The sequence below is a fragment of the Trachemys scripta genome, chromosome 24 (genome assembly GCF_013100865.1).
Source record: "Trachemys scripta elegans isolate TJP31775 chromosome 24, CAS_Tse_1.0, whole genome shotgun sequence".
Lineage (NCBI taxonomy): Eukaryota > Metazoa > Chordata > Testudines > Emydidae > Trachemys > Trachemys scripta.
The window spans coordinates 6,016,318-6,040,442 of NC_048321.1; the positions used below are offsets into that span (position 1 = coordinate 6,016,318).

Here is a 24,125-nt window from a genome sequence, read left to right on the forward strand (position 1 = left end):
CATTTAAAATGGGGTTTCAATGTAAAAGGAGGGGGCTGCAGTTTCCCGGTTAACATGCGGCACAAACACAAGTCCCCCCCCCCCCCCCCCACACACACACACGATTCTCTGGGATGATCACTTCACCCCTCCCCTCCACCGCATGGTTAACAGCGGGGAACATTTCTGTTCAGAAGAGCAGGAACGGGCGCCTCTGAATGTCCCCTTAATAAAATCACCCCATTTCAACCAGGTGACCGTGAATGATATCACTCTCCTGAGGATAACAAAGAGAGACAAGGAATGGATATTGTCTGCATGCCAGCAAACACCGGGACCATACGCTGCCATGCTTTGTTATGCAATGATTCCAGACTACGTGCTACTGGCCTGGCGTGGTAAAGTGTCCTACCATGGCGGACGGGATAAGGCAGCCCTCCCCAGAAACCTTTTGCAAAGGCTTTGGGAGTACATAAAGGAGAGCTTTCTGGAGATGTCCCTGGAGGATTTCCGCTCCATCCCCATACACGTTAACAGACTTTTCCAGTAGATGTACTGGCCGCGATTGCCAGGGCAAATTAATCATTAAACACGCTTGCTTTTAAACCATGTGTAATGTTTACAAATATTTACAAAGGTACACTCACCAGAGGTCTCCTGTGTGCCCTGAGGGTCTTGGGTGAGTTCGGAGGTTACTGGTTCCAGGTCCAGGGTAACAAACAGATCCTGGCTGTTGGGGAAACCGGTTTCTCCGCTTCCTTGCTGCTGTGAGCTACCTACAGTACCTCCATCGTCATCTTCCTCGTTCCCCGAACCGTCTTCCCTGTGTGTTTCTCCAGTGAGAGAGTCATAGCACACGGTTGGGGTAGTGGTGGCTGCACCCCCTAGGATCGCATGCAGCTCCGCGTAGTAGCGGCAAGTTTGCGGCTCTGCCCCGGACCTTCCGTTTGCTTCTCTGGCTTTGTGGTAGGCTTGCCTTAGCTCCTTAATTTTCACGCGGCACTGCTGTGTGTCCCTGTTATGGCCTCGGTCCTTCATGGCCTTGGAGATCTTTTCTAATACTTTTCCATTTCTTTTACTGCTACGGAGTTCAGCTATCACTGCTTCATCTCCCCATATGGCGAGCAGATCTCGTACCTCCCGTTCGGTCCATGCTGGAGCTCTTTTGCGATCCTGGGAGGACTCCATGACGGTTACCTGTGCTGATGAGCTCTGCGTGGTCACCTGTGCTCTCCACGCTGGGCAAACAGGAAATGAAATTCAAACCTTCGCGGGTCTTTTCCTGTCTACCTGGTCAGTGCATCTGAGTTGAGAGCGCTGTCCAGAGCGGTCACAATGAAGCACTGTGGGATAGCTCCCGGAGGCCAATAACATCGAATTCCGTCCACACTACCCCAATTCCGACCCGCAAAGGCCGGTTTTATCGCTAATCCCCTCGTCGGAGGTGGTGTAAAGAAACCGGTTTAAAGGGCCCTTTAAGTCGAAAGAAAGGGCCTCGTTGTGTGGACGTGTCCAGGCTTAATTCGGTTTAACGCTGCTAAAGTCGACCTAAACCCGTAGTGTAGACCAGGCCTAACACACTCTTATTTTGCCCCTCCCCCCTTTTTTTGGCTGTCTAAAAATAAGAATCTTGGAAAACTGCTGCCATGATACTCTAATCCAAAGCTCCAAGGTCTCATCTGAAAACGAAACCTGACTGTTCTCTCTTCCTTTCTCAGTCCCTGCTGCATAGAGTCTGAATGTGTCAAGCAAACCCTTTGGGCATCTAGAACATTGGAGGCTTAGCAAGATTACTAACATAATGCTGCAGGCTAGTTAGAAAATTTCAGTATGTGTTCTGTAAATCACAGAAGTATATAAAATTGTCTTCCTAATGAATTAGATGCTTGCAATACTGTTAATGCCCTGGCCATGAACAGCTGGTATTACATTTCTACATATCTGTCTCTCCAACAGTTATATTAAAAGGAAGAGGTGTGGTCTCAGTTAACTAAGACCTTGGGGTTGTTTTTTTTGGTCTGGCTTACAGAAATGCATTAGCAGTTGGCACAGTGCAAATGTCACTGCCTTCTGTTTTTCTTTTAATCCTTAAGGAAGAGATTAAAAACTTCAGTCACATAGACTGAGCCAAGCCAAATGAGGGTCCCTATCATTCTTCACAGTTATTTTTCGTGTGTGTGTGTGTGTTGTAAACTGTCTTTCAGTCACAGGCTACCTGACCTAGAAATGAATGAAGAATTATAGTGTGCAGCATTCCATGTGTTGCCAAAACTCTGTTCAATTCTGGATGGCAATGGCACAGGAGCGTACAAGCTGCATCTAAATATTGTGCCTACTTCTCAGATCATGGTCGAATACTGTATGTTGGGACCGATGGTTGCCACAGGATGCTCTAAAGCAGGGCCGGCTTTAGGACCTGCGGGGCTTGATTTGAATACCGGTGGCAGTCCGGGTCTTCAGCGGCACTTCGGTGGCGGGGGGTCCGCTCCACATCTTCCGCGGCACTGAAGGACACACACACCCCGCCGCCAAAATGCCGCCGAAGACCCCGGAGCGGACACCCCGCCACCGAAATTTCAGAGCGGACCGCCGCCGGGTGAGCCTAAGGCGCGTGGCCCTCTTAGGCGTGGGCCCCTCTTACCCGCGGGTTCTGATTCGGGGGAATCGGTCTAAAGCCGGCCCTGCTCTAAAGAGGAGTGAGTCTGAGGTCTCATACAGTTTCTTGGCCATCATTTGGCCTAAAAAGTAACACTATGGCTACTACAGAATTCTGATGCAAAGTCTTTTAACTAAAGAGGTGTGTGTAAGAGGAAAATACTCTGGAGAAGCTGAGGGGGAAGCTTAACAATGACCACATGGTACTGAGGCAGAATAGCATCCCAAATGCATGGAATGTATGACTGTCCGATGTGCTGATATAATAGTATATGAGACCACTGTCTGTAGACCATTGTGCAGGAGTGCGAGTTTGATGAAGTTGGGATATATGTTGCTTTTTGGTATCTGTTGGAGATGGAAGTGAAAGCCTTGTGGAATGTTGGAGTGCATTATCGAGCGCTGTAGGCAATATGAAAGTGCACAAGTCTTAACTTCTTATTTCCATGCTTTTAAGATTTTAAGTGGATGGAATGTGTCCATCAACCTTAACTGCTACTAAACTTAGTTTTGTGGTGGTGGTGAGGGTTTTTTTTTGTATTTTTTTTTTTTTAATTGTTGCTAATATCAGTTTAAGTTTGCAGAATGCTTTGCAATCCCTTGAGATGAACGGAGTTGTAGAAACATGACTATTTTCTATCTCTCTCTAGAGCCCATTAGTTTACATACATTAGGCTACATTCTTCTTTTGGTTGCTGTCATACTTCTCCATTAATATCAATTGGATTACTGGTAGAACAGAGAAAAACTCGGCCAATTAACTTTTAAGACCAATAAGAATAAAATTCTTTGGCTGTGAATGTGGACTTTTCTTTCTGGAACAGTGGTGTTATTTGAGCTGATGCCATCTCTTACTATGTGACTTTGGCTCACAGGGGAATCCCTTTAGGCTTGCTGCCAGCAGGGTCTGAAGTGGCAAAGTGCCAGAGAGACATCTGTCACCTCTACAATCCCTGCAATATCTACTGGCCCAGTAACTGTGAGGTTCAAATCCTGTTATGAACTGCAGACTACATTGAAGGCTCAAAAAACGAGCCATGTCTGGAGCCATCCCAACTTTCAGCAGTTAGTTCTTTACATTCTTAGGTTGTCTTGTTGCATTTTGCTTTACACTCATTAAAAATAATTCCAAAATAGAGTTGCAGAAGTCCATTAAAGCTCATCCATCTTCTCCTAGCCAATACATTATTGTTTCTTATTCAATGCTGCATGCAGGCTAGCAGACCTAAAATTTAACTTCTCTTAAACAAGATCCACCATGTTGATTAAAAAGTCAGCTTCTGGGCCTGTGACCCTACAGTAAGAAACCCTGTGCAGGAATTCCCTTATGGGCATGTTGTCCTTTTCAGTATTAAAATGTACTAGACTCTAAGACCATGTCTACACTGCCACTTTTGTCAGCAAATCTCATGTCGCTCAGGTGTGTGTGTGTGTGTGTGTGTGGTAGGGGGGCCCTAAGCAACATAAGTTTTGCAGGCATACGGGATAGTGTGCACAGTGCTATGTCAGCGGGGGAGCTCTCTCCCATCAGCCTAGAGCAGCTACACGAGCGATCTTACAGCGTCACTGCTGCATCACCGTAAGCTCACTAGTATAGACATGGCCTAACTCCCCTTCAGAAGAAGGGGAGTAGAAGGACATAGTGGAGAGGACAGCGTTACCCTTGTGTCCATGAATCAAATAACAGAATTGCAGAAGTTAAAGATGGACAATATCTGTTGGTTCCTCTAGTCCATTTCTCTGCTGGAGCAGGATTGTTCCCTACTGTTCAGTTTTAAATATCTGAATTGATTAGGCTTCCACGACTTTCCTTGGGGAGATTTTCATAAATACATCTCACTTCCAGCAAGTATTTTAAATTGGCATTCAGTCTACATGTTCCCTATTTTCTTCAATTATTCCTACTTCTACCTCTGTGCCCCACCTAAATAATTCTTGGTGTTTACATACATCGCTAGAAGGTCCAATATTTTCTGCCAGCTTTGACAGTGTTCCCTAATTTAAAAAAAAAAAAAAAAAAAGTAATGCTCTTATGAAAATGTGGAAGGTGTCCATCTTTCATGTTAGTGTGACAGTTTTGATTCAATAATTTCACTGTCAAATAAAAATATAATTTACATTCCTATAGCACTTTTCACCCCAAGAAGCAAAGTGTTTTACACACTTAAAATATTGAAACAGTATAAGGGAATATTTTCCCCATCTTTAATACACAACAACAGCCTGACAGGATACAGCAAATACAACAGTTTAGGACAAGAAGTGAGAGAGAATACTATGCCCAGTTAAAACTACAAGGGGAATTTTGGTAGGCAGATTATAATTTCATTGGAGTGATAGTCCACACACATTGGACTCTTGCTGTGCTTCACACACACACACCCATCCCCACACACACCCGTGCAGAAGACTGATTCTTTTGGCATGCGCACACACACACACACGGAGGAGACTGATTCTTTTGGTCAGTGGTCACCCTTGGTGCCCTCACACCTCCCCATCTGACTGAATAAAGGGAAAAGCAGGCCCAACTGGCCCTCACTTCCTTCTTACTGCCCATGGCAGCGAGCTGAAACCCTGCAATGTCTACTTGCGCTGCACACTCTGTCATTTTTTTCCTTAGCCTTGTGTATAATATCTGATTGGTGAAGTTTTCTCTTTTTTGCACCCATTGGTTTTATTTCTATATAATTAGATAAGTTACCCTTGTGCTGGGGTACTAGCATTATTGCAGAATCTAAGTCACCAGGATTTAAGACCTGTTCCTTGTGTGATGCTTTGATGCCTATTTATGATGGGCACTCTTGATGCCTGCTATGCCTTGGATGAGGCAGTGAGTTTATCCATGTTGGCCTCAGTTGATGAATCTAAGGTATTCTAGGACCTGATGGAAAAATATTGCAGAAACCTTAGATTTAGCCCTTGAAGTGATATGAGAGAAGCAGCACAAACTCATGGATATTCTACATCCCTCTATGCTAGTCAGGCTTGCCATGCCCATTAATAAAGGGCTTTTGGAGCCTGCAAAAAAAATCCAACCTGTCTACATTCAGAAGAGCTGACCAGGACTACCACATTCCTGATCAGGGATTCAAGTATTTTTATTTTCAGCCAGCATTGGGTTCTCTTGTAGGGGCAGCAGTTCAGGAGAGATCAAAACAGCAGGGACTTCCTAGGTCCACACTGAGGAAAAAAGGATAAAAAATGGTGCCTTCTTCAACTGCATGGTATATTTGTCAGCTAGCCTTCGGATGAGGGTGATTATCAGGCCCTCATCTCGAAATATGTTTTTTTTTAAACTGGGATAAGTTGTCTTAGTTTATAAACAAGTTTCTCAAGGAACCCCGGGAGAACACAAAGTCTGTCATGGCAGAGGGACAGCTTACTGCCCACACTTCCCTACAGGTTGAGCTGTACATGTTTAACACTACCGCATTCACAATGGCTGCTGCAGTACCCATGAGGAGGTAATAGGATCAGTCTTTGGGGATTCCCAGGGAGGTCCAAGCAACAATTGAGGATCTCTCCTTTGAGGATAACAAACTTTTCAACACTGGAATGGATGAGGCCCTCTACTCCTTGAAGGATTCAAGGGTGACTACACTCTTCAGGCGTCTATATCCCGACCCCAACGGGGAAGCAGTCACTTCAGGAGCCATCCTTCATAAAGCACTCCTCTATCCAATATTACAGTTGGCCACGGAGGACCTCAGAGCCTCTGAAGAGGGGACAGATACTATCGCAAATGGTCCTCTGCAGCCCCACAGACTGGGGTTTCCACAAGACAGCAGGTTTGATGCCCATTGCTAAGAATGGATAGTTTAGCCTGATGTTCTTTTTATGTTCAAGGGCATTCACCAAGGTTGTGACAGCTTATGTGAGGAGACAAGCAATCACAGTCTAGCCTTACTTCAACAGGCAGACTGCTAGCTGGGCAGAGGAACACGGCCGGATTCTGGTTAACCTCTGGTGCGAGGCGAGCAAGACATTCGACTTCAGCAAGAGCATGAGAAATGATCATACCTACAAAACTATATCCGAGTGGCAGACAACAGACAAAAATCCACACTGATTTGGAGTATAGAATTTATAGGAGCACTGTTAGGCTCCAGATCAGCAAGAGATTACCATCAAATGAGATTCCAAACAAAATGTAGGTGAAACTCCTGCAGGAACACGCATGAGAACACGTCTCAGACTTCCAGAATACATGTACTTACATTGTACAGCATGCTAGACTTCACCTACGCTCTGCCTGACATGGTCTGGGACATCACCATTCAGATCCCATACCTGGACACAGTTTCCTTACATCTGACAGCCTGGATGCTGGCTAGATGACATCCACCAAAAGAAGCTGTTCAGCTGAGGTTCAGAACATTCTTCTACAAAGCAGGAAATATTTAGCTAGATTTAATTGCAAAGCTAAATGGAAGAGGTTTTCTGTTTGGGCATCACCACCAGCTTTCTCCCTTAAAATCACCAATACTGGATTCTTTGGTAACCCTGAAACAATCTGGGCTTTCCATCAGCTCCATCTAGTAGTAATATCTGAACATCATCTTCCTATCTAGGGGTCACAGGGTATTTTCCCACCCTCAGTGGCAAGATTTCTGAAGGGCCTTATACATGGCTTTTCCTCCAGTTTGGGCGCCCCACACTCCTGGGACTTCAGTACAATACACCCTCGCTATAACGAACCTGTCGGGATCCAAGCCATTTGTTCGTTATAGCCAGTGGTTCATTATAGTGAAAGAGCCCTGCTGCCCGGAAGGGAGTGTGGGGAGGAGCGAGAGGAGAGGAGGCCGCTGACAGCTCCTCCAGCCTCGTGGCTGTGGCAGGGCTAGAGGAGCTGTCAGCCTCCACTGCAGTTGTGGAGCTCGAAGTGGAATTCAGGGACCGGGTTCTTTATAGCCGAAGGTTCGTTATTATGAAGGGCATTGTAGCGAGGACGTACTGTATAGTATTACCAGGGTTGATGATCCCCACTTTGAGCTCTTAGCAACTATACCACTTGTCAATGAAGACTGCATTTTTGATAGCCATTACATCAGCTCAAAGGGTAGAGGCAACTCCAGTCTTCATGACTGGTCCTCCTTATATGGTGTTTCATAAGGACATTTTCACTCTTAGACCTCACCCAAGGTTGTCTCTCAGTTCCATGAAAACCAATCCATTCACATCCCGGTTTTCTTTCCCAAACCTCATTCAGCCCAAGGGGAAGTTAAACTTCACACACTTGATGTAGTATGGGCACTGTCCTTTTACTTAGAACTAAACCATTCAGCTCACACCCAAACTATTTGTGGCCTTTGCTGATAGAAATAAAGGACAACTTGTATCCTCTCAGAGGTTACCTAGGTATGTTTGCAATTGCCTAAAGATATGTTGAGAGTTAGCAAGGTGAGAGCTCATTCTATTAGAGCTCAGGCAACCTCTGCTGCCTGTTTGAGGAATGTCTCTATCTATCTGAAATTTGTAGGGCAGCTACATGGTGTCCAATCCACACACTTACAAGACACTGTTCCTTAGTAGAAGCTTCCAGATCAGATGCTGGTTTAGTAAGGCTGTTCTGCTAGTCATTTATTTAAGTAGCACTCGTAATATGTACCTCCAAGCAATGGGACAACTACACTGCTTTTTAGTCACCAAGAATAAAATCTGTCAGGGCAATCACTTGAAGAAAGAACGATTATTTCCTCTATATTAACTGGGTTCTTCGAGATGTGTTGTCCACACAGATTACACAACCTACCCTCCTTGCCCAGTTCTACTAATTCCTACTTCTATGGGATTCTCTATTGGTGAAAAAACTGAGGGGTGATTGGGTTCACTCTGCCCTTTATGCGCTTGGGAGTGTGGGAGGTGCAAGGGCAATGAGCACAGGCATAGCCCCAACTAACACTGCTGACCAAAATAATCCTATCTTGCATGGATGGGGTGTGCCCACTAAAAACAAAATCTTTGTGGACAAAGCTTCTCAAAGAACCACAGTTACTGCAGGGTATGTAACGTTCTATTCTAGTTGGATTTTGGCCAAGATACTACTGTTAACTCTTCTTGTTGTACAAATGTTGCCATGGGATCTTTAATTACCATGATTGTTCAGGACCTTGGTTTTATAACTGTTCTGAAAGATAACATATCCTCGAGCACAGACCTGCTAATATTAGTTCAGTACTGATTTGAAGAATAACACTTCTTACTGAATTGCCAATGATACTATATGAAATACTCATTAAAAAGAGATCCCAGCAAAATTCCTTTGTTTCAGGTTGGCGAGTTCTTACCTATACAATCTTATTTTGCCATTTTGATACAGTCTCTAATTACATGATCACACTGTTTTTTCTGCAGGACCCCTGCCTCAATCAGTGCACAGGAACAATGCTGCTGACCGAATGGGTAGCTATGCAATACTTCTTTTTATCCTCATCATTTAATGTCTGACCCCATGCCTTTTTTACTGCACACAAATTTAAATCCTGAATACAATATTATAAATTTCCTCATGGGCTTTTCTTTGAAATGCGTCACTGTGGTATCTGAGTAGTTCATTAACATTAGTGAATGAATTTCATCTTTGCAATATCCCTGTCAGGTAAGATGGTATTATCCCCCATTTTATAGATGAGGATGTGAGACAGATTGAAGCCAAAATCATCAAATGCCCCACTCATTTCAGGAGCCCAATCTGAGATGCCACAGGCTTGATTTTTATTCAGAGTACTTAGTGTTTTTATAGCACTGTATATGTTCAAAGCACAGCTCCATTGACTTCAGTTGCAGTTGTGAGCTCTTAGCACTTCTTCAGAACAGGTCTCAGGTGTGCTAAAGTGGGAACCCAGAAAATTAGGACGATCCAATGGGCACTTGTGGGAAGTTTTTGGATTAAGTGACTTACCCAGTATCAGACAGGAACTCAGTGGGAGAGGCAGGGATAAATTCCTGTTCTCTAGGGTTACATTCAACTGCCATAAGCACAAAACCCACTTTCTCCTCTTTCAGTCCTTTGCTTCATTCACTACACACCTTCCAACTTCTGCAACAAATGAGGCTGGTTCATACAGATGACACGGCCTCATTTGTTACACAACCTTGATTCATTCCCAGAGCACCTTTCAGTCTGTTCACTGAATGAGGCAGAGATTCTGTGGAAAATATATTCTGTGATCATGTAATTAAGGTCCGTATCATAATGTATATGCACAAAGGGAGTGAATTAAAGTTGCCTGTGCAACCTTAATTGGGAATTATCTAACTTTTACATGCTGAACTTTGCAACCACAATGTTCTTTTGACATAACTTTTTTTTTTTTTTAATTTAACTTCCTAAGCTTAAAACAAAACAAGTAAACTGCAAAACAGAAATTCCATCACATGGAATTTTATTGTCCCCACATGGGTCATCAGCAAAACTGGCACCTTTTAGGTCCACAGCATAGACTTCAGTTAACAAGACTTATTTCCCCTAGATGGCTAGCCCACATGGAGGATAATGAGATGCACATTTGACAGTGAGTTTCACTGCTATTTAGTGGCAACAGAGGTATGATAGGACTCAAGAATCCTGAATTCTATTGCAGGTTCTGTAGCGGAGTATGTTTCAGTGGTTAAAGGCCTTTTTGCCCTATTTTCCCCTTTCCTAGTATGTCCCTTTCCCATTCTGTTCCAGTTCCCTGTGGCATCTGTCCCCTTAGCCTGCTCCGTCTTCCTCTCCCTTCTCTTGCTCCTTCCCACCCCCTTTCTTTTGTGCAGTCAGGTTGTTTCCTCCTATTCCTTCTCCATCCTTCGTGCTGCCTGGGTGCCAACTGAAGAAGCATTGAGCGCACAGGAGAAACTATCTCCCTGTTCTCAGTTCTGGTGCCACAGCAGCCCTCTGGGTGCCAGGAGGGGCAGTTGCAGGGACAGTCCTGCTAAGCCCCTACGTTCCCTGCAGCCCTAAGACTGAGCATGCTTAGTTGCACTCTGGGAATGGTGCATGGTCACTGTGGTTGACATAAAGGAGCTGTATGGGGATGGTGCACACAGAATCTTTGGAGAATAATGGAGTCAGTGCCTAACAAACCTCTGTTAAGCCATCCGTGGCCCCACAAAGCCACAGGACCTCCTAGTCAACCTCCTCCTGGCCCTGGCTAAAACGGCCATCTATAAAACCAGGGAGAGGAGGTTGGCTGATGAGGTCTCCTGCGACTGTGGGGCCTATTTCCGATCCTCCATCCACTCACTCATCCGGGCAGAGCTCCTCTGGGCGGCATCCGCTGGCTCCCTTGACGCCTTCGAGGAGCAGTGGGTGCTGTCCGGGGTTCTCTGCTCGGTGTCCCCGTCAGGTTCCCTTTGTTTGACCCTTTGACCTCACTCCTGTGCTTGTTATCTCATTAGTTGTCCCCTGGAATTATTTGGTTTCCAGGCCCTGTGGATCCTCCCCTTAGGCTGGGCGGGGGGCGGGGGGGAGGGGGGCAGTGGTCCTTTAGGAAAACTCTGTTGAGCATGTGCAAATGAAGATTTTCAGATGCTGATAGTCAAATTTGGGTATTTTTTCATGGGGATGACAAAAGAAACATCCTCAACATCAGGGCATCCCTCTGGCAAATATAAAGTTTCTGCTACATAGCCAATAGATTCATAGATTCTAGGACTGGAAGGGACCTCGAGAGGTCATCGAGTCCAGTCCCCTGCCCGCATGGCAGGACCAAATACTGTCTAGACCATAGATGTTAGAACTTCTCAACAAAACACTGTAAGAATTTTTCTAACGAGTAGAACAACATTTTTTTTTTTTTAATCTCTCTCACTCTGAAATGGTGAACCATTTTATGCTGAAACTTTCCTAAGAAAATTCAGCCTGAGGCAGACACCTGTCATGGAAAAATTTAGCCTGGACAGTCAAAATCTTGCAAAATTAACTGCAACTGAAAATGCCATTTTATAAGGGAAAGTGTTAGGCAACTATAACGAGAGTAGCAAAACCAGCACTGCATGTAATAGTAACAGGCAATGCTATTCCCTCAAGGAGACCCATTAGGTGCATAATAACTTTTCGAGACCAAAGGGATTGTGATGGAATATTTCACATACCATGTAATATCAGGATATTGAATTCAAAGGACACAAGATACTATCTTTGTCACAGACTTAAGCCCAGCATGTAGGCTAGGCAAAAAAAGAGTTATCATTCTTTAATTTAAAAAAAAAAAAAAAGTGAGTTTCTGAACTGAAGGGGCAAAGGCCTTAAAGTATTTTAGGATAGTCTCATGACTCTAGGGGTAGGCAACCCATGGCATGCATGCAAACTGATTTTCAGTGGCACTCACACTGCCCGGGTCCTGGCCACCAGTCTGGGGGGCTCTGCATTTTAATTTAATTTTAAATGAAGCTTCTTAAACATTTTAAAAATCTTATTTACTTGACATACAACAATAGTTTAGTTATATACTATAGACTTATAGAAAGAGACCTTCTAAAAACGTTAACATTTGTTACTGGCACACGAAACCTTAAATTAGAGTGAATAAATGAAGACTCGGCACACCACTTGTGAAAGGTTGCTGACCCCTGCTCTAGTGTGATCCAAACGTGCTCAATAATTTTTCTGTATATTAAGGCTGAAAGTGAGTTTGTGTACTGTGTCTCTTGGATGTGCAGCACATGCAAGCACTGTCCAGGAGCAGGAAGAGGGGCTAAGGTGGCTTTAAGGTCACTTTTGTACCCTCCCAGTACTGGGTTGTTCTAGGGGGCAGTGCAGCCCTCAGCCATCTCTGACTGCCTATGGTTGGCAGTGCTGCCCAGAATTTCTATGATGCTGTGCATTGTGGTTCTACTCCTGGCACACCCCTTACACTGGGGCTTGTGAGAGGTCCTGTGACAGTTTACCTCACCCTGAAGTAGTACCTGCATGCCAGTGGAATTCTCTTCTTGTCAGCTCGGAGACTTTTCTAGTCTCACAACGGTGCTGGAGCAGTGTTCAACAGCTATGCCGGGGGGTAGGAGAAATCCGTCTTTGAAATTTTTTAAAACTGCCTGTGGGATTTGGATGCCCAGTTCCCTGGACAGCTTTGAAAATCTCAGATGTGCAGACTAGTAAAATGATGCATGGGAGAGGTGGGTCTTTTGGATAATATATTTTAAAATGTGTTCTGTGTAACTAATTCAAATTGTGGAGGCTAAAACTAGTCACGGAGGAATCAGTGTGAAAAATTTAAGGTGTGTAAAATAAGCAGATCTTATTTGACAACTACTTCTGTTTTTCTTCTTCCAGCTGGCAACCCTCTTGTTCAGCAAGGTGGACAGCCACTAATCCTTACCCAGAACCCAACCTCGGGGCTAGGCACAATGGTAACACAGCCAGTGTTACGACCTGTTCAGGTGATGCAGAATGCCAACCATGTTACTAATTCACCAGTGAGCAGCCAACCTATCTTCATAACAACACAGGTGAGTTTTCTGTTCCCATGTACTTAAGTATTCTTAAATATTTTGAAGCACTCTACATAACTGTACTTAAGTACTTTTATGTATTCTGTACTTCGTGCTTGTATTTAAGTGCTGTTGAAGGTACCTAAATCATAAGTAACTTAAAAAAAAAAAAATCAAAAAAATCTGCAAGTTCTTTTTCAAACTGTCCTGGATTCTGGTTCGTCCCCAGAAACCACTGTCCTGGGTTGGGCACTTTAGGCCCTCAGTTCCAGCTGCCATGGGCTTTTTTCTGTTGTTCCTGCTGTTCCACCAGCCAGGGAGGGTGGTGGCCCTGCCTTCTTCATTTCTGATTGGTCACTACAACAGGTCCAGCCTATTGGAGGGATGAGTCAGTATGGGGGAGGGGGCAGAGCAGGCAGGCACATACCTCTCAGTGTGCTTTATTGAGAAAACAAGCCCAGTAGCTGCATACCCTTCAGAGTAGGATAAGAAATGCCTGCCAGGTACTGGGCATGCTCCAATGCTGAAGGGGCTATTGGGAAATTGGGACCTAAGGAATTGTTTTGTCAGCTTCCGCCTAGTGCCACCACTGCCAGCCATTGTATCATTGATTATACTTCCTGTTTCGTTTCCTGTTGAATTGTAAATATTCTTAGTCTTCTTTAATCTGGAAATATCTCTTCAGTCACTAATGGCGTCTGAAAATAGTGTTGCCGATTGTAGTGAGAACTTACTTCTCAGATGTTGTTGAAGATGATGGGAACTTTATTGAAGCAGTTTGTAGTTTGTGCAAACCAAAAATTCACAGACAACAGAAGGCATTCTCAGATTTCACCAAACATGCAGGTAAATAATTATTATTAATTAAATATGGTTCATTCCATTTTTTGCTCACTATATTTTCCCCTCAGTTGGACATATTTATTATTTTCTTGAACTGCTGTTTTGATAAGTTTCCCGAAATTGTGATTTACTAGGCCAGAAAAGGCCATAAATACCATATTTACTCTAATTCAGTTTTTTATAAAACGCAGACCCCGAGCAGTATTTATGGTATGTTTTATACACAACTTAGCATTTGTTTTTCCTTTTGTATTTGAGCAGAATAATAATTACAAATTAATATATACATAGTTGCTCTGAATAAAATAAAATAATTTGTATTTGTTTTTTAGAGAAGTCATGGAGAAAAGGACTTTGGATGCAAGCACACTATTGATGACTTGTTCACAGCATCTGGGGAAACCCCAAAGTGAAAGGCCCCCTGTTCTGATACTTTTCTGCAGCAATGACTCTGTGATGGAGCAGTGTCCAAAGAAAAAATAGACACGCTAATTCTCAATTTTATTAGTGATATGCTGACTCTGTCAACTGTTGAAGGGTGTGGCTTTCACACTTTATTTACTGGAATTATTCCCAAGGCTGCTGTCATGTGACCCGAAAAAATAAAAATTAAACTACTGGGACAATACAACTGGAGATGCGTGGACACGTCAGGCGAGAAGCTAAATGGGTATTACCTGTCACTGGATTGACTACTAATCTAACAAGAGTCTGCAGTCTTAGGTTTCCAACACTTTGTTGGAACACATTGGTAACAATAAGATCACTTCTCTATTGACTCAGATCCACTCATAGTTTGATCTGGACTCAATAAAAATAACACTTGGCAAAGACAGTGTTAGCAGTTTTGTTAAAGCCTTCAAGCTGTTTTCAGGATCTGGAGTGTTGGAGGATGATGCTGATAAGAAAGTGGAGGAGGATGTTAGTAAACAAGTGGACAGCCCACGTTCTGATAGATGTAGCCATGTGAGTATTGATGACGTTTTGACAAGCGATACTGCTGACTGTTCATGTATATTTTACCACCACATCTTTTTCCAATACATATGACTGTTTTTCGTACACTCTGAACTTGGTAGCAACTACTGATGCTTCTAGGGCTCTTGCTAAGAACTCTCAATACAAGTGTCTCTTCAGAAGTGTGGTGGGTAAGTGCTCTGTCTTAAGCAACACTGCATGCCAGAGTTCAAAGAGTTCTGAGATTGTGAATGACACGCTTGGAAAAACAATCCCCAAACCTACCTCTACGCAATGGAATTCAGAGTTCAGTAGCTTTCACCATATTTACAACATGCCTGATAGAGTTAATATTGTGTTAGAGCGTCTCCCGCTGCCAAAATTCTCCAACACAGAGCTGGAATTTCTAGGTGACTTGTTGCAGGTGATGTCCGCAGTTGCCACTGGACTTGACAAACTTAAGGGGAGGAGAACATAGTCTTTCTATGGTGTGGTTCTGCCTACCATGCTTGTGCTAAAATCAGGACTTGACTCATTTTTTCCAAAATACAATTCTTGCTTGGTAGATAATGTGAAAGAAGGCCATAGAAAAGGTTTGGACGTATTTTGACATTTGATGCAGCTGTGAGTGACAAAAGTGCAAAGTCATTTGTTGTTGTTTCTGTGCTACACTGATTTTTTTTTTTTTAAAAGTTGCGTTGGCTGCTGAATCAGATTGAGAGAAAAATTTCAGAGGAAGTTCTTTTTACATGATCTGGTTTGTTGTGACAGCCTACCAAAGCCTACAGATCAAGCAACAACATCCAAAGATGCCACTAATTTCTACTGCTTTGATGATCGGGGGCATCTGATTCCCACTTAAGAATTGTTGGTGTGCAACTCCTCAGTGATATATCTCATGAATTTGATCAACTGAAAAAATATCCAGTAGTCGTTAAACTTTTCATCAAATTTAATACTACTCTGCCAGTCATGCTCCAGTGGAAAGATTATTCAGTAGTGCTAGACAAATCTTTTTGCCAAGAAGGAACTGTCTTCAGGATGATACGTTCAAGAGTCTACTGTTGTTGAAGAAAATGCCCATTTCATCGAATGAGCTGCTGTTTGTACATAATATATATATAAAAAATTATATAATGGAAAGGACATTTATTTACGTTTTTAAGTGATTTTTTTTCATTGTTGTTCCATTCTCTTTTGTGTATATAAATAAAGTTTAATCGTTGCTCTTTTTCTTTCTCTTCTACTATGTGCTTATATTATTTAGATAGTTGTTCATATATTGGCCAGGGAATACAGGCATTGAAAGTACTTGCACTTGTATTTTTTACCCATAAAATGCATAAGTAGTATTTCCACAATATATTTGTACTTCTAAGTACTTCTGTAACGATATACTTGTCACTTTATATTTAAAGTCCTTTTTATCAGTACTTATGGCAACAGAAGGGAATGGTGCTGGTCCATTGACTGGCACAGAGGAGCCTGGGCTCTTGGATCAGTCAGTTCTGTTTGTTAGTTTTATTTTAATAACAAACACACAAACATCCTGTGGAAAACTGAGAATAAAAATGCTTGGAAGAATAGCCAGCCTTGGCTAATATTTATATCAGTTTGTCACTCTGATCACTTCATATGACTTACTCTGACTAGTGCTGTCGATGTGAAAATTCCTCATTCACCTTTACCTTTTTGGGGTGGTGGGAGGGGGATTGGGGTTAGAGGATCTTTTTGAGCAGATTTTTACAGGAAGAGAAATCGGATTTATGACTTTGCAAATATAGGATCTGATCTAATGCCAACTGAAATTGATGCAAGACTTCATACTGACCAAATACTGGTTCTGCTGTGGTTGCTGAATTTGTCTCTTCCACTCCTAAACATACCTAGCAAACCTCAAAAGAAGTAATTTGGGAAGACCATTCAGAAACTAACGCCACATTGTGATAGGTAAACTTCACACTGATTATCTCTGTTTTTGGTTTGTTGAAATAAATATGTTAAAAATAATTTTGCCTCTTAAATGCAGGGATTTCCAGTAAGGAATGTCCGGCCTGTACAAAACACAATGAATCAGGTTGGAATTGTTCTGAACGTACAGCAAGGCCAAACGGTCAGACCCATTACCCTAGTCCCAGGTAAGCAGTGTATCCATTGAAACAGACTAAATTGGCATGTGGTAGAAATCTGTTGTTTAGCGTTTATTCAACTAAAGGAACATAAACTAAAAATATTATATCTTGAAATTTGTTTCCTTATCTATGTTTCCAGTAGCCCTTGAAGAGTGGGATTTTTCTTAAGCACCTCAGCCCCTGGTCCTGCAAACACTTTCCTACTGTGAGTAGTCTCACTCACAGCAGTAAAGCCAAGCACGTGTGTAAGAGTTTTCAGGATCAGGGTCTGTATGACTAAGAGTATGAGTCCCATTGAAAACTGTGCTACTTTGGAAAATCCCACCCAAAATTATTAAAAAGGGAAGAATATGAAAATGTAGTTTTCACTCTCTGATGTTTCCTCTTGCATTTCACTCATCTTGGAAAGTGAAACTATTTTCAAAGGTACTGAGCATTCATAACCTTCACTGAAGTTAGTGGGAGTTGTGGGAGCTCAATGCTGCTGGGAAACAGCAGTTAGATATCTGACACATCAAGTGGGAGCATAAGATCTAACCAGGTTTTCTGTTCTTTTTAAAGCCCCAGGTACCCAGTTTGTTAAACCAACCGTTGGAGTTCCTCAGGTTTTCTCTCAAATGGCCCAGGTGAGACCAGGTACAACCATGCCGGTCCGACCCACTACCAACACTTTCACTACGGTCATTCCGGCCACGCTTACCATCAGGAGCACTGTACCACAGTCCCAGGCACAACAGCAAAGTAAGTCCACTCCCAGCACCTCCACAACTCCTACTTCAACGCAGCCAACAACACTTGGACAGTTAACTGTGCAGCAGCCAGGGCAATCCAGTCAAGCTACTAACCCCAAATTAGGTAAGACCTCCCATGGGAAAGCAGTGGGACTCAAGTGTTTATAATTTGATCTTCAAATATGTGGCCTAGTGGTTAGAGTATGGGAGTGGGAGTCCTGGGTTCTATTCCTGTCTCTGTCACTGACACACTGCGTGACTGTGAGCAAGTCACTTAACTGCTCTGTGCCTCCGTTTACCCATCTGTAAAATGGGGATAATCCTTCCATATATCCCAGATGGGTATGAGAATTAACTAATTTGTGTTTATAAAATGTTTTGAGATACTCAGATGAAAGACCCTAAGAAATGCAGAGTGTTGCTTATTTGTGTGTTTTGAAACATTATATATGAAGCTGTTTTTAAGATTAAGAAGGATACAACGGAAATTAGTCATTCCTTTATTATGATGTCCAATAATACAAGAATGATGGATTGTTCAAAAGTAATGGCAAACAACTATTAGAACAAATAAAAATACTGCTTCTTTCAGCAAGAGGTCCAGACAATGTAATTACATTTAGGAGGTCAGAGTCAAATACTGCAGCGAGATTCAGAAAAGGGGTGTGGATAATTTTTATGACAATCAATAACATGTATAGTTATTCACAGGACAAATCTTGTGTTTCATAGTGTAAGCTGATAGCTGGAGGGGGTCAGAAGAGTGTTGTCCTCCCCCAACCCTCCTTGTACAACTCTGGTGAATCAGGTATTGATCACGGTCAGAGTCAGGATACTAGAACTGATGGTCTAATGGTCTTATGTGGTACAGTAGATGATGGGGGACATGTTAGATCCATAGTCTGATCTGATATATCAGGATGTAGGACATGATAGATGAGGGGTCTTGCCTGGTATATCAGATCCTGTGTTCCTAAATTTTTTTTTCTCCATTGTCCCTTCTGTTGGCAGTGAGCATTGCAAGCTTTGTGACTGTGAAGAGACCTGGAGTAACTGGAGAGAACAGCAATGAGGTTGCTAAGCTGGTGAACACACTGAATACCATTCCTTCATTAGGCCAGAGCCCTGGTCCACTTGTGGTTTCTAATAGCAGCCCTGCACATGGTTCCCAGAGATCCAGTGTTTCAGAGTCATCATCCTCATCGCTGAAAGGTATGGTCTGTGGCAGCCTTCTAGATTCTGCTGAAAGCACAGACTTTTAAAGATGTTCCTAACACTCAGTTTCTGAACCAGAAAACAAGTAACTAAGCATGTTATCTAGATTGCATATAAAAGGGGAAACAGACATGTTAAACAGCTATACAGTTGAATTTCATGTCTTCATTGCCCTAAAGTTTTTCCTAGTGAGTGTTCTATATTTATCATGTGAGTTCCTGATTACTCCTTGTATTTATTACTGTGTATTCAGTGTTATCGATGCACATGCTATCATTGTTAGAATTATTACTTACATATCACCATGGGCATACAGAGCTCTTTACAGACATGCAAAGGGGCAGCTTCTGTGCTACTTCTCCTGCACAGAAGGCACATCTCAGTGGGAGTGAGGCAAAAGTTGGCATTAAGCCACCTTTTGTGCCATCCAGATTCTGGACTTCTGCCCTGGTTTGGAGGTGAGGACAAGGAGTTTGAACTTGATGTGGATGGGGGGAGGAAGTCAATGAAAGGATACAAGGAGAGTGGAGTGTGATTGGAGTAGTGGGAGAAGATGATTTTAGCTGCAAGATGTTTATCAGGAAGTTCTTAGGACACCAGTGACTGTGTTGTGGGAAATGCTGAGTGTGCAGTGTATCTCCTATGAGCTGTCATAAATCTGCACGTTTTCATACCTTTCCTCTCAAGTCCTGTTAGCAGTTAACATTATTACTCTTGAAATGAATCATTTTCAATGGGGCCAAAAGTTAGGTCCAAGTATTTATTGAAATGTAGGGGTAGTATCAGATTCCAGTTCTGGCTTATCCAGTTTTTTATTATTGTTGTTATTATTGTTATTGTTATTACAGTCAGCTCTTCTCCTGTCCCCACATTTGATTTACAAGATGGTGGCCGGAAAGTCTGCCCAAGATGCAATGCCCAATTTCGAGTGACTGAGGCTTTAAGAGGACATATGTGTGTAAGTAACCATTCTGAGATGAAGAATTCATTAGTCAGTACTGTTGATTGTATAGGGCAATACTGAAGACCAGTGTTCTCCCCCCACAGAAGGGGCTTGGGTAGGACAATCTGATGGGGGAATGGAAAATCTGCCACAGGATCTTTAATAACTCCAGGCAGGCAGGACCTTGTTTTATATCTTGTTAGAAAGGACTGTCCCTCCACTAGCACTGCCCATCCTAGCACCAGTCTCACCCAGCCATACTGACTTGGAGGGAAGAGCATTCACCTCACGACTTCCTGAAGGTTGCTTGGTGGGCTCCTATCCCAGCTATCATGAGGCCCAGCCTGCTTAGCTTGTGCGAACCAATGAGGTCACAGCCCACGTTGTACGCGTAGTGATATAGTAACTGTGACGTACAATCTAATCATTAGTGTGGCTTTTCTTTTTCCTGAAGTACTGCTGCCCTGAAATGGTTGAATTCCTCAAGAAAGGAAAATCCTTAGAACCTGAACCAAATATTCAGCCTACAAAGCCTCCATCTCCAGAAAAAACTGCAACTGTTGCTTCACCGCCCTCCTCCACACCTGTCCCGGCATTGTCTCCACCCGCCAAAGCTCCCGAGCAAAGTGAAAATGCAGGTGACTCGTCCCAGAGCAAACTCATCATGTTGGTAGATGATTTCTACTATGGCAGGGATGGTGGCAAAGTGACTCAGCTTTTGAACTTCCCCAAGGTTCCAACATCCTTCCGGTGTCCACACTGCACCAAGAGGCTAAAGAACAACATACGGTAAGAGGAATGCCACATGCCCCTATAACAATACCTCGCAGTTCTTGGATCTGCACATCTCAAAGTGAGTTCCTATGTCAATCAATTAAGTTCCAAAGCCCCCCTTATAGGGTAGGTAAGTCAGAAACAGAGGCACGGAGAGGTGAAATGATTTGCCCATGATCACACGATGAGTCAGTGACAGAGAGCTGGGAACTGAACCCAGAACTCTTTTGGCTAGAACAGGGTTCCCAAACATTTTTCCTTGAGGCCCTCCTGCAGCTGCAGTAGGCACTGCGGCCCACTATTAGCACTTCTTGCTGCTTTCCGGGGGGGGGAGTATATGACTTGAGCTGTTCAGGGGACGGCTGAACCTTTAAATTATGCCCTCCCCACTATCAATGTATAGAGTTTGATAGTGCTCCCTCCCACCTTACCCACCAGGTAGGTGAGCCATCATCCCCTCAGGGTGATCAAATGGGAAATCAGGCAAGGGGCTGTCTAGCATGCAGCATGGCTGCCACGCATCTATCAGGGAGAGGGCATCGTGGAGCGTGCGCAGCCCCTCGCCTCAGCAGGGAGCAGGGCCAGCAAAAGGGTGAAGGGGCCAGGCAGATGCCACATCCAGCCCCCACTGACACCCTCCGCCTCTGCAGCCCACTGAGTGCCTTGAGCTTGTCATCTGGCAGCCTTCCCCAGTCACCCACCCAGCACTCTTGTGCGCCTCACAGGAACCCCCTGCCCGGGAACAAGAGAGAGGCTCGGGGGGGGCCGCCAATGCTGGGCGAAGGCAGGCGCTCAGGTTGGGCCTGGCCATTATCTGTGATGGTCATTGTCCAGGAGGAAACAGAGCAGCACTGCTGTGCCCTAGTTACTGGGAGAGCCGCGGAGCTGATACTCCAGGAGGCCCGACAGCCATGGATTGTGGGTAGGGTGACCAGATAGAAAGTTTGAAAAATCGGGACAGGGGGTGGGGGATAATAGGCACCTATATAAGAAAAAGTCCCAAATATTGGGACTGTCCCTATAAAATCGGAACATCTGGTCACCCTAATAGTGGGGTGCGGTGGCTTGGAGTGGGAACAGCCACGAACCCTCCAGCCACCCTAGGAGCTGCCACCTCTCAGGGCCAGCCCCTTCTTGCCCACCAGACAGCAGCTCCACGTCGCCTTCTGCCACCTGCTCCTCCAGCACCTGGGCTCCTCCAGCACTGAGTAGGGGCCATCACCGGCTGCCACTCTGTCACTGTCTGCTTCGCAATCTCCAATGTCCTCTCCAAACTCCGCCCATGGCTGTGCCAGTAGACCACCCGGGACTGTCTGGTGGGCCACGGCCCACAGTTTGGGAACCTCTGGGCTAGAATAATAAAATCCTGAGTCCTAATCAGAAATTACAGATGTTAAAAGTTCTATTAACTTACCACTAGTCCAGTCCCTAGAAACCACTATAGAGTGTTCTCCACTGCTTTATCCAGTCAAGTTTGAACATGAGAGCTGAAGAGAAGAGGTAATTTCCTGTTGTGGAACAGATTGTACAATGCACAAGAAGCCTCTCTAGTGTCTTATTGCTACAATAGTATTAAAATTTGACTTTGAGCTGATATGCTTTGTTATGGCAGACGGAGAATTGTAGTTGTTATCCTCTTGATGCTGCTTCTTCAGTGGGCAGTTAGAGAGCAGAGTCAGATGTATCCTGCTATCCAGGGGCTGAATAAACTGCTGTTGAAGCATCTCTGGGCCACAGAGTGAGGGACGTCATGTCCATCTCTCTTTGACGGAGGGAGCGTTGCCGTCATATTAGGCCTGGTTTTAGTAGGGTTCGTGAGAAGAGAGTATCTTAATACTATGCCAAAAATGCAGTTATTTTAGTTAGCTATTTGAAAATAAATGTTTTTGCTACTAGTGAAAGCAATGCCACAATAACCAATGTAAAAGTGTCTGGTTCACACCATTTCCAGGGTTGGTATGGATGTGAATGTTTTTGGATTTATGTTCACATACTCTCTGCTCTCCTTCAGGTTTATGAATCATATGAAACACCATGTTGAACTAGATCAGCAGAATGGGGAGGTAGATGTCCATACTATCTGCCAGCACTGTTACAGGCAGTTCTCCACCCCCTTCCAGCTGCAGTGCCACTTAGAGAACGTTCACAGTCCCTATGAATCAACCAGTAAGTGGTGGTAGCGGGTGGTTTGTTTGTTTATTTCAGGATTTCAGTGTAAGTCTCTGGAGAAAGAGGTCTATCCATCCTGGGACCATGCCATCATGATGCAGTTTGTGATGTGGGGTTACGTGGAATTACTTTTTTTTTTTTTTTTGCATGCCTGCAAAAGTTCAAACTAAATTGTAGTATTAGTCCAAAGCGATTTCATTGTCAAGGCCCAAAACAATCATAATCAGATAATATTTAGGTTCTGATATGAACCTCCTAAAGGAATGAAATTCTGAGCTAATGTAGCTCCACAGAGCTTTTATTGGGGCTCGTTATTTATTCTTTTAAACAATAAAATCTAGTGCAGGTGAAAGCAGACTGAAGTCCTCAGTTTATACACATAAGATGTGTATGCCCACCAGTGCCACCTTGTGGGATGAGAAAGTTCAGGTACTATGCCTTACTCAATCTCTTGTAACTTTTCAACTGTCTTAAAACCTGATGACTAGTCATTGTTTATACCTTTCTTTGGACAATGGTAGTCGTTATACATCTTGCATGCGTTTTGTGGTTAGTATATTGCTAAAATATCTGTCACAGCAATTTCAAAACATGGCAAATGTTATGCTTAGTAAAATTCCACTCCTTAAAGTTAGTTTATTTTATCTGCAAAGCATGATGGGACTGTTGTTTCCATACAAGTCTTAGGTTCTTTCTTTGGTCTGTTCTAAATGTCAACAGGACACTTATCCATTATAAGCTTAGAATCATAGAAGATTAGGGTTCGAAGAGGCCTCAGGAGGTCATCTAGTCCAGTGGTCTCCAAACTTTTTTGCTCACGCACCCCATCAGTAAAAAATTTTTGAGCACGCACTCCCAGCCGAACTATCGAAGCAAAAAAAAAAAAAAAAAAAAGCCGTTCAGACTCCCGGCCGAACCGCCCAAAGGGGGGGGGGGGGAGGCGGTGCTGCTCCAGCGGCACTCCTCCTGCCACGCACCCTGAAGGATCTTCTTGCGCACCCCCTAAAGTGCATGTACCCCACTTTGGAGACCACTGATCTAGTCCAACCCCCTGCTCAAAGCAGGACCAACCCCAACTAAATCATCCTAGCCAGGGCTTTGTCCAGCCAGCTCTTAAAAACCTCTATGGACGGAGATTCTACCACCTCCCTAGGTAACCCATTCCAGTGCTTCACAACCCTCCTAGTGAAATAGTTTCTCCTAATATCCAACCTAGACCTCCCCCACTGCAACTTGCTCCTTGTTCTGTCATCTGCCACCATTTAGAACAGCCTAGCACCGTCCTCTTTGGAACCCCCTAGTTGAAGGCTG

General features: G+C 43.8%; 1 protein-coding gene across 10 annotated transcripts in view; it reads left to right on the forward strand.

The window, feature by feature from the left end:
- POGZ (pogo transposable element derived with ZNF domain) overlaps positions 1–24,125 on the forward strand; it is a 70,852-nt gene that overhangs the window by 26,597 nt on the left and 20,130 nt on the right. For 4 of the 10 annotated variants that reach the window (XM_034756306.1, XM_034756307.1, XM_034756308.1 and 1 more), the window contains 8 exons: positions 8,992–9,039; positions 12,893–13,068; positions 16,880–16,988; positions 17,544–17,837; positions 18,725–18,925; positions 19,777–19,886; positions 20,326–20,660; positions 22,657–22,811. In XM_034756306.1, the coding sequence (XP_034612197.1) occupies positions 8,992–9,039; positions 12,893–13,068; positions 16,880–16,988; positions 17,544–17,837; positions 18,725–18,925; positions 19,777–19,886; positions 20,326–20,660; positions 22,657–22,811 (1,428 nt within the window). The remainder of the gene's footprint in view (positions 1–8,991; positions 9,040–12,892; positions 13,069–16,879; positions 16,989–17,543; positions 17,838–18,724; positions 18,926–19,776; positions 19,887–20,325; positions 20,661–22,656; positions 22,812–24,125) is intronic. The other 6 variants (XM_034756311.1, XM_034756312.1, XM_034756315.1 and 3 more) reach the window with 3 other exon arrangements.